Source organism: Salvia miltiorrhiza, chromosome 2, assembly GCF_028751815.1.
Source record: "Salvia miltiorrhiza cultivar Shanhuang (shh) chromosome 2, IMPLAD_Smil_shh, whole genome shotgun sequence".
In the NCBI taxonomy this organism is placed as follows: Eukaryota; Viridiplantae; Streptophyta; class Magnoliopsida; order Lamiales; family Lamiaceae; genus Salvia; species Salvia miltiorrhiza.
The window spans coordinates 36147072-36158123 of record NC_080388.1 but is presented as its reverse complement, the minus strand read 5'-3'; the positions used below and the strand labels follow the sequence as shown (position 1 = coordinate 36158123).

General features: G+C 43.0%; 1 protein-coding gene across 1 annotated transcript; it reads left to right on the top strand.

The window, feature by feature from the left end:
• The first annotated feature begins 8674 nt into the window (after window positions 1–8674).
• LOC131012212 (protein ALP1-like) lies at window positions 8675–10630 on the top strand. Its single transcript, XM_057940117.1, has one exon. The coding sequence runs from the start codon at window positions 9000–9002 to the stop codon at window positions 10362–10364; it is 1365 nt and encodes a 454-aa protein (XP_057796100.1). The 5' UTR covers window positions 8675–8999; the 3' UTR covers window positions 10365–10630.
• Window positions 10631–11052: the final 422 nt, after the last annotated feature.

Genomic DNA, 11052 nt, shown 5'->3' with positions numbered 1-11052 from the left:
CACGCCCTTAATGTAGACACCCCTAAAGCGTATACCCATCCATACTCTACATTGGATCAATTAAGCCCTCAATGTCCCAATTTTGGTGCAATTAACCCCCCCTCTCCCAACGTCGTTTAACTCCATTAAGTAATTTATTTTTTTATTTCGTAAGTGGTGGGACCCACCACCAAATTCGGTGCAATTATGCCCTTCCAACCTTTCTTCTTCACCAAGCTCGCCGAAAAATTTCAAGAATTGCAGATATTTCATCCTTTCAAATCTGCCACTCGTAATCTCCTCCATTGTCACGTCGCTTATAAATCTCACTCATCAACAACTCTTCCAATCACTTCACTTCCCGAGTTTCTGCAAATCCCATCAATTGCGTCTATAGAAACTGGGGGAGTGAAGCGGTTGGAAGACGGAGGAGGGGGGGTCGTGGCGTTCACGCAGGGGCTGGCACTGTAGCTGGCGCATAAGGGGATACGGGTGAACAGGGTGGCTCTAAGGCCGATTTGGACTCTTCTACTTCCGGCATCGTTCATGGAGGAGGAGAGTGCCAGCTTCGGGCAGCAGACGCCGATGGAGAAGGCATGGCAGCCTTGGAAGTGACTGGAAGAGTTGTTGACTAATGAGATTTGAAAGCGACGTGGTGGTGGAGGAGATTACGAGTGGCATATTTGAAAGGATGAGATATCTGCAATTCTTGAAAATTTTCAGCGAGGTTGGCGAAGAAGAAATGGTTGAAGGGCTTAATTGCACCAAAATCCAAGGGTGGGAAAGGCTCAATTGCATCGAATATGAAATAAAAAAATAAATTACTTAACGGAGTTAAACGGTGTTAGGGGTGGATGGTTTAATTGCACCGAAATTGGGACATCAGAGACTTAATTATCCGATGTCAAGTGTGGAGGAGTATACGCTCTAGGGGTGTCTACATTAGAGGTGCATTTGCACTTTAACCCTATTATATATAAGATGTGGGCCAACTATTTTATAGGCGATGAATTCTAGAATTTCTTCAATTTTTTTTTATAAATATACGTCTATCAAAATCTGAACAATTTATTGTTCCAAACAAAATTGAATAATGTATGAGGGGCTTTCCCGAAAAATATATACTTCCTACGTCCCAATAAAAGTGGCCACATTTTCATTTTGGTTTGTCCCACTAAAAGTGGCCACTTTCTTAAAATGGAAATGTTTAATATTTAATTAAATTTAACTAAAATTTCTAATTAAATTTAAATCCTCTTTTAAGTTAACACACATACACACACAAAACACACATAGCCGCTCCCCCTTCTCTCTTCTTCTTCGGCGGACGACAGCAGCGCCGGCCGCCGCCCCACCGCCTCTTGCCCCTCGACCTCTCCCACATCTTTCTTTTCTCTGACCCCGATTTATCTCCCCTTTTCTCTTATCTGGTTTGAGTTCCTTGAGTTTGGAGATGGCTTTGGAGAACACGATGCGGTCGAGGTGCGACTCCGGCATTAGGGCGGTCAACCGGCAGAGCTCGAGGACCGTTTTGGGTTTTCCTCGAATAGGAGGGCCGCGAGGGCGACGGATCGGTAGAGCTCGAGGAGCGTTCTGGGTTTTCCTCGAATCGGAGGGCCGTGAGGGCGAGCGGGTTTGCTCTTTGCCGCCGTCGCCGCGTAGGTTGTTGGTGTCTGAGCTAGAGAATAGGCAACGGTGTTCGAAGCTTTCTTGTGCACTGATTTGGGGGCTAGGGTTTTTTGATGGGCGTCGAAGCTCGCCTGTGAAGGTGGTTTGGTTTGGGCAATTTGGGGGCTAGGGTTTTTGATGGGCGTCGAAGCTCGCCTGTGAAGGTGAAGTCTGGTTTAGGTGAGGGGCGAGCAGCGACCGCCGGCGCCAGCATCGTCGTCGCCGGATGCAGTGAGAATGTGGGGTTGAAGAAGAAAAAGTTAATGTTAAAAGGAAAGCTTAATTAATTCATTAATCATGATAGATCACATTTAATTAAAACATAACAATCATTTTCTTAATCTTCGTGTCGAAAAGAATGTGACCGCTTTTAGCGGGACAGATGGAGTATTAGAAATATAGAGAGAAAACATAATAGTATATTGTTTTAATAATCGTAATATCCACGTTTATTTTATAGTGATTTGTTTTATTAGTTTGTTAAATATGTGTTATTTTTGTTTCATTTTCTTTTCTTAGTTAATTTTCAATGTTAAATTTGTGTCAATCTTCAAATATTAATAATGAAAATTTGTTTATTTTTTTAGAAGGTGAAACAATTTTTTTTAAAAGATGCATAGAGGTAAGTCTTTATATATGCTTTTAATGTACTTGTTGTTAAATTAATGGAATACGGACAACTATACATTATAATAAGTGATTGAGTATACTCCTAAGCCCATTAAAATTTTACTATAAAAATAAATGGTACGGAATGCTAAAAAAATTTGCTCGGAAGCTCCCGCCCCCGAACCCTAATATAAATAGTTTCAAATGCTATACTTCAACAAATTCAGCTCCTAATGATAATTTTTGAATCCGTCGCTAAATGTACCTATGATCGTATGATCTTTTATATATATATATATATATATAAATGGTAGTATTAAATAAAGAAATTTAAAGGTCCTACCATAGGGGACTCGAACTCAAGACTTTTGGTATTATGCATTAACTCCTTACCGCTTGACCAACACACATTAAAAGTTTACTTATAAATGATAATGTAAAGTAATTTTTCATCGAAATTCGACATGATATAACTTATATTCTAAATCATTGCCCTTAATGATCGTATGATCTTATACGAAAAAGATTTGTCAATTTTCCTCTGGAACCCTAGCCGCCTAGGGTTTTAGGAGTGGTGTCTTCTTTCTTTGGGAAAGGTGCCTTCATCCTTCGGGATTGGTGTGTTTTCTTGTGGTTTGTTGGGTATTGTTCGTTCTCTTCTGATGGATCCTGACGAAATAGCAAAACGTGTTGCGGAGTTACGACTTTCAAAGGAGGATGGGGTGCATTCGGTGGCTATATCTAATGAGGATAAACAACGTGGGATTTCTAGGGCTGCTAAACTTATTGTTGGTAAAATCTTCTCGGAACGTGTTGTGAATAGAGAAACGTTACGTGATAGCCTCCCAGGTCTTCTAAAGCCAAGGGAAACTATGGAAGTGGAAATTGTTGGTCGTAATGTGTTCGTGATTTCGTTGGATCTTAAGATTGATAGAAACCGTATTTTGGGTGATGGTCCATGGCACTTTCATAATGATCTTATGATTCTACAAAAACTTGAATCGGTTAACACTGCCACGAATACGAAGTTTGAATCCATCTCTATATGGGTTCAGCTTCATAATATGCCTATTGCTTTCATGGATCAAACTATTATTCGGCGAGTTGGAGAACAGATAGGCACTGTGGTTGAGATTGACGATAATAGGGGCAGTAACTTTATTGGGAGGTATGCGCGGGTGAAAGTTACGCGTTCTATTAATGAACCCTTGGTACGTTGTGTACCTCTTAAGATTGAGGGCATGCTTGAGGAACAATTGGTTCTTGTGCTTTATGAGAAATTGTCGGATCATTTTTGTTTTGCATGCGGCAAACTGGGCCACTACATTCGGGATTGTGATGGTGATGCGGAAAAGAAAGCTAATCCTAAGTTCGGCGTTTGGTTAAAGGCAGGTAGAGGGGTGGATTATAGACGCAATAGTAAAGCACGCCCGTCGACGTTTACTCCAACGGGAAACTTACCTTTGGTGCCCCGTCGTAACCCTAATGGTCCAACCCCTCCGCCACGAAATCCAGATCCGACGGGTTTGGTGAATAAAAATCTAGTGGATGATGATGTTACTGAGGACGGGGGAACTTTTGGTGGAAGCACGGTGATGGAAGAGGAAGTGGAAACAGATAAGGTGGGTGAAGAGAGTGATTTGAGAACGGCCATAACTATGCTAGATTGCAGAGACTATGATGAGGGAAAGAAGGGCGGGTCTGAATGCTCTCTCGGACATGTTTCAACTGGAGTATCGAGGGGATGGTGAAAGTGGCTGACCAGGTGGGGAAAAACACAAGCAACTTTGATTCGAAGGTGGGAAACAGCCCTAAACATTCGAGACCTTGTCCAAGTCAGTGGGGGTCTCTCCGGCTAAGTCTCGACTGAACCCGGGAGGGAAAGGGTGGAAGAGACTGGCTAGGAATTTAACTCCCTCATGTTCGAATATCCAGGTTACAGCAGGTACTAAAAGACGTGGAAAAGAGGCAGATAGTGGTGAACGGAAAAAACAAAAAACTCCTACTTGTGGCGACAATGTACGCGATAATCCAACGGCGGAGGCTGCTGAGCAGCCCTGCCGATCATCATGAATGCGATGGTCTGGAATGCACGGGGGTTGGGGAGTCCTCATGCGTTCCATGAGCTACGTCGGCTGATTGCTGGCGCCTCCCCAAATGTTCTTTTTATTTGTGAAACTAAGCTTTGTGAGAGAAAATGTCAGTGGTGGCGGTATTTTTTTGGCTTTGAGGGATAATTTGTTGTGAATGCTAAGGGTGCTAGTGGTGGCCTTTTATTAATGTGGAAAGATCTGTATTCAGTAAATATTCGAAGCTACTCTACTGGGCATATTGACTGTGTGATTACGTCTAATGATATTGTTTGGAGATTTACGGGCTTCTACGGGAACCCGGTTACTCATTGTCGGTCTCAATCTTGGCAACTCCTTAAACGTCTGGCTTGCAGTGGCGATATTGACCTTCCTTGGATCGTTGGTGGGGATTTCAATGAGATTACAAGTTTAAAGGAGAGTTTTCGCCGTGGACGACGCTCTTGGGCCCAGATGGATTCCTTTAATCGTGCTATTCAGTTTTGTGGTCTGAAATCTCTTGCTTGTGATACTACTTTCACTTGGTACAATCAACGAAAAGGGGAGGAAGCACGGTTCTTAAAGCTTGACAGGTTCATGTACAACAGAGCAGCTGATGATGTGTTTAATCTGAGGAAAGTCCAAGCTTTGGATCCTCACCACTCGGATCATCTCCCTCTTTTGCTCTCTCTTTCGCCAAGGGAAGAGAGAGTGACGACCGGAAATGGGGAAAAACGGTTTTACTTTGAGCAGAAATGGCTTCTGGATAAAAATTTCGCCGCTGACTTGATGACGAAGTGGAGTTCCGGGGGCTATCTTGCATTGCATGAGAGACTCGATGATTGTATGGATTATCTTAGGGTCTGGTCGAAAGATAAATTTGTACAGCCTAGAAAAGCTTTGGCCGAGCTGAGAAAGAAGAGGCTACGCATTCTGGAAAATGTTAGGAGTGAGAAGGGGGACTCCAAAGAGTTAAAGAAAGTGACAAAAGAGATTGAAAAACTCACGAACGCTGAGGAAACACACTGGAAATAGCGTTCTCGAGCTAATTGGCTTGGGCTTGGGGATAGAAATACTAAGTATTTTCATGCTTATGCAAGCCACAGAAAGAAAAAGAATACTATTGGCAGCTTGATGACGATGGACGGAATTGAGGTGTTTGAAGAAGATGAGATGGCTAAGGTGATTGATGGGTATTTCTCTGACTTATTCAGATCCAGCGTGCCGGGGCAGGACATGATTGATGAGGTTTCTAATTCTATTTCTACTGTTTTTGGTGAGGCTGCGATAGCTACTCTTGAGACCCCGTTCACTAGCAAGGAAGTTCGAAAGGCGGTGTTCCAAATGAACCCTCATAAAGCTCCCGGACCAGACGGATACCCACCGTTTTTTTTTTCAGAAGTTCTGGGGTGAGATCGGTGAGAATGTTACCTCTGAGGTTCTCAATATTTTAAACGGTGGAGGGAGCATTCGCCAATGAAACAGAACTCTCATTGTTCTTATTCCAAAGACTGATAAACCAAAGTTTGTTAAGGATTTTCGTCCTATCAGTCTTTGCAATACGTCGTATAAGATTGTGGCGAAAGTGTTGGCCAATAGGCTTCGCTCGGTTCTTAATTCGGTTATTGACGAGTCTCAAAGTGCTTTCATTCTGGGTAGACTCATTTCGGATAATATTCTCCTTGGTTACGAGTGCTTACATTGGATCCGGAATAAAAAGTGCGGTGGCGATGGGTTTGCGGCGGCCAAGCTTGACATGAGCAAGGCCTATGACCGTGTGGAGTGGAGGTTTTTGAAAGCTATGATGATTACTATGCGGTTTCCTCCTTCTCTCGTCGATTTGGTGATGCAATGTATTAGTACGGTGGATTTTTCTTATGTGATAAATGGGCGGGTGTATGGAGGGCTTATACCTTCGCGTGGTTTGAGACAAGGCTGCCCCTTTCGCCTTTTCTGTTCGTTATCTGTGCTCAAGGTTTTTCGTCGCTCATTCGAAGCTTTGAAAATCAAGGCTTTTTTAGTGGTATTATTATGGCGAGACATTGCCCCTCGGTTACTAACCTCTTTTTTGCGGATGATAGTTTGGTTTTCTTTAAAGCAACAAAGCAGGTGGCGGATAATTTTGGGGAGATTATTGTTAAGTATGGCAGGGCTTCCGGACAGATTATTAATTTTGATAAATCCACTATTTTGTTCAGCCCCAACACTACTCAACGGCATAAGACGGATGCTACTGGTGCTCTTGGTATTCGCGCTACTCAGGGGCATTCCCTTTATTTGGGATTGCCTACTTTTATTGTCAAAAAGAGAAGGCTGCAGTTCGGTTATTTGAGAGATAAGGTGGTGAAGAAAGTGTCTTCTTGGAACAGAAAACTCTTCTCTGCAGGGGGAAAGGAGGTGCTTATTAAATCGATTTTACAGTCAATCCCTACTTACGCTATGTCTTGCTTCCGTATTCCAGTGGGGGTATGTGAGGATATAGAGAGGAGTTGTTGTAATTTTTGGTGGGGAGATAGTGATGGAAAAAGGAAGATTCATTGGGCCCGTTGGAATAAGTTGTGTGAGCCTAAATCGCGTGGTGGGCTTGGCTTTCGACGCCTTGCCCCGTTTAATCAAGCCCTCTTAGCTAAACAAGTTTGGCGCATTATCCAGTTTCCGCATTCTCTTTTGGCGAGGGTCCTTAAGCAACGGTATTTCAGGGACGGCGATATTATGGATGTTCCGGTTTCAACGAATGCTTCTTTTACTTGGCGGTCCATTTGTTGGGGCAGGGAGTTGTTAAAAAAGGGTCTACGTTGGAAGGTTGGTAATGGTGTCTCTATTGAGGCTTTCCGGGATAGTTGGATACCGGGGCTTGGGAGATGGAATGTTGAAGCCACGAACACTCTTAAAGTGGCTGATATGATAACTGCTAATAATTCTTGGGATATTGATTTTGTTAAGGCGTGTTTTCCTGAGGCTGTTGTGGAGAGTATCTGCTCAATTAACTTGCCGAAGAAGGCAGAAGATGATAGACGATTCTGGGGTTTTGATGAGAAAGGCCGCTATCGGTTAAATCGGGTTATTTGTGTGGTACTGGTTTTTATGATTCTCCTGATTTCTCTTCTTCTTTCTCTGATGACTGTTTGTGGAAGAAGATTTGGTCGCTTAATATTCCACCAAAGGTTAAACATTTTGCATGGAAAGCTCTACATGATTTTATAGCTTCCGATGGGAATCTCGCTGCTCACCATGTGCCGGTTATTGGGGTTTGTACGTGGTGTAAGAAAGACTGGGGCAACACTACTCACTCTCTGTTATGGTGTGATCGGATTAGGGTGATATGGAAAGAATCAATCTTTTGGGAAATTGTTGGAGAGGATAAACATCTTTCCCTCATGGATTTGAGCAGGAAAGTGATGGATAGAAGGGGTATTAATCTGCTGGAGGAGTGGTTCTTTCTGCTATGGATGATCTGGAGGACGCTGTGTGACCTTAAGCATGGAAAGAAAAAGGATAAGGGGGTGGCGGATGTGAGACAGAGCAGTAGGTTGCTGGGGCAGTTCCATTATGCCAAAGAACAGCTTGCTGTTGAGGAGCGAGTTCTTCCGACTGAGGGTGCTGATTTCTGGTACCCGCCTCCTCGAGATGTTCTAAGGCTGGATGTCGACGTTGCGTTCTAGGAGGATGGCCAACGGGTAGGGGTGGGTTTCATCTTCCGTGATGTTAGAGGAGAAATTGTGGCGGCTGGATCTCAGCCGATTGGCTACACGGAAACAGTTCTCTTAGGTGAGCTTCATGCTATGCTCATTGCAATCGGTTTTTGCTTCTCGCATGATATTGGTCCTGTGGTCCTTTATACGGATTCCCTCTTGGCTATACATTTACTCCATGATTCTCAACATGGCTCCGACTCGCTTTGTGATGATTTATACGAGACCTTTGCTCATGCCCGTGATACTGTGGTTTTAGAGTTTTTTCATGCTCGTCGTGAGGCTAATAGAGCAGCCCATAAGCTTGCTCGTTTTGCTTTATCTCTTTCTGATGTAATGATTTGGAAGTCGGGGTTTCCTACCTGGCTTTCAAATATTGCTCTTTCCGATTTGAATTAATATAAGTTCATCTTTCTTCTAAAAAAAAAATGATCGTATGATCTTAATATCAATGTAGTTTGTCTATTGTATTAGCATAACTACCCTTTTTATATGTAAATTCGAAAAGTGGCTCTATTTGTAAAAATACAATCGCTTAGCTGTGAATATTTAAATACAATATTCAATAATAAAACTACTTAATGTGATCCAATCTTTTCCCGTTGTCAAAATCAAACCCTCAATTTAAGTGCACGAATAAAAGATACTGTACTAAGAGCATCCACAATGGTGGGTGCGATGGCCGGATCGAACCCGGCCTATCGCACCCACCACCATTGCCGCTCCCGGGTGCGATGGAGGGGAGGCGTGCGTTCGCACTCGACGAATGTGGGAGCGAAGGAGGGGGCGTGTAAACACGCGCCCCTTTCCGAAATTAAAAAAAAAAAAATAATAATTTTAACGGTCAAATGACCGTTGCCTTCAACGGTCTTCGGCCGATTTTTTTTGTTTTTTTTTTTGTTTTTTTTTTCTTTTTCACCTATATATATCCCCTTCAATCACAAACACAATTCATCCAACAATTCTCTTCAACTCCTAAAAAATGTCTTCATCCACCAATTCTTCCAACAATAATTCTTCCTCAAATTCTTCATCCGAAGAAGAAGTTCATGTTGATCCCGCACAACTTCCTCCTCTTCCCGATCCTACTCAAGCCCCCGATTTATTTTTTATGAGATGTGCTGTGAATTTTATGCAAGTAGCAAGTTCATATCGGTTCGATCCACCTCCACAACGCCCGGCGAAAAAGCGGACAGTGGTTCATCGTGACCGTGAAGGTGGAGCCGAGCGCCTCCATCGCGATTATTTCGCCGTCGAGCCTGTTTATGGGCCACAATTCTTTCGCCGTCGATTTCGCATGAGCCGGGAGTTGTTTCTACGCATTGTCAATGCGCTAGAAGTCGATCCTTACTTCCAACAACGTTCGGATGCTGTTGGCCGGGTGGGCTTCTCCCCGATCCAGAAGTGCACTGCCGCTATTCGACAATTGGCATACGGAAATTCTGCTGATTGTTGTGATGAATATCTCCGTATAGGAGAGACGACGGCGTTGGAATGCTTGAAGAAATTCTGCAAGGCCGTCGTTCGTATCTTTGGCGGCACGTATTTGAGGCGGCCAACAACTGCCGATGTGCAACGCATCACTGCAATGCACGAAGCCCGCCATGGGTTCCCGGGAATGTTGGGGAGCCTAGACTGCATGCATTGGGGATGGAAGAATTGCCCCATTGCTTGGCACGGCGCCTACACTCGAGGGGATCAAGGCGAGCCAACAATTATATTAGAGGCCGTTGCTTCACAAGATTTATGGATCTGGCATGCATTCTTTGGAGTCGCTGGGTCCAACAACGACATCAACGTGCTCCACCAGTCCACGCTATTCAACGATGTTTTAGCGGGGCATGCAGCGGCTGTGCACTTCATCGCCAACAATTCTCACCATACTCGAGGATACTACTTAACAGACGGCATCTATCCGGACTGGCCGGTGTTCGTGAAGAGCTTCCAGTTTCCGAACGATGAGAAGAAGCGGAGGTTCAAGGTGATGCAAGAAGCTGCAAGGAAGGATGTGGAACGAGCTTTCGGTGTTCTTCAGGCTCGGTGGGGTATAATTAAGGGACCGTCACGTTTGTGGAAGTCGGAGCAAATGAGTTCGATCATGTTTGCATGCATCATATTGCACAACATGATCATTGAGGAAGAAGGTGGAAATGCAAGTAATTTCGACGGTGACGACGGCGAGGGACCAAGTTCTACTCCTCAAACACAATTCAATTCCGGAGCACCACCGGAGTTCGCCGCCTATTTGGCACGGAATGCAAGCTTGAAGGATGCACGATTGCATGCTCGCCTCCGCGACGATTTGGTTGAGCATATATGGGCACGCTTTGGTCCGGTTGACCCGTAGTTCGACGGCTTTAAATTATTCGAAAATTGGATGTTTTAAATATTTGTTGTTTTTTTTTTAATTTTATTTGTAATGTTTGGATTTTTAATTGAATGAATTTTATGTTGTTAAAATTGAAGTTGTTTAATTTAAATTGAAAAATGAATAAAAGTAAAGAGAAAATGAAATTAAAATCTATTGCACCCGGGTGGGTGCAATACCATTGTGGGAGTGGGTGCAATAGAAGTGGGACCCATGGTATTGCACCCACTATGGGTGCAAGCATTGTGGATGCTCTAAGGGGTCAACTCGTCTATCGCGATTCATTAATGGCTTCAAAATCAGGAAAATCATCAATCAATTTCATGCTCATTATTGGTTTCAAAAAAAATTCACGCTCACTCTTTTTCCTATTTATTACTGTCTACAAATAATCACATTAAAAAATTCCAACCTACACATATAGAATAATAATGATATGATGTGTTACTTGTCTGTAATTTGTAGTAATATTAGTATATTAATGTATGTTTATTTGGATAAAAATTTTCAGAAAAAGTATACGAGGCATTCCAACGACAATAAATTTTTTCAACAATATCATAACACGTTTAAATCATAATTTTGATACCCAACATTTGAATATTGGTATAAAATATATTGAGTATAATTTTTCGTACTATGAAAACATGGTTAAATATGCATTAAG

Coding starts and splice junctions, on each gene's coding strand:
- LOC131012212 (XM_057940117.1), top strand. CDS start 9,000: ATGTCTTCATCCACCAATTCTTCCAACAATAATTCTTCCTCAAATTCT.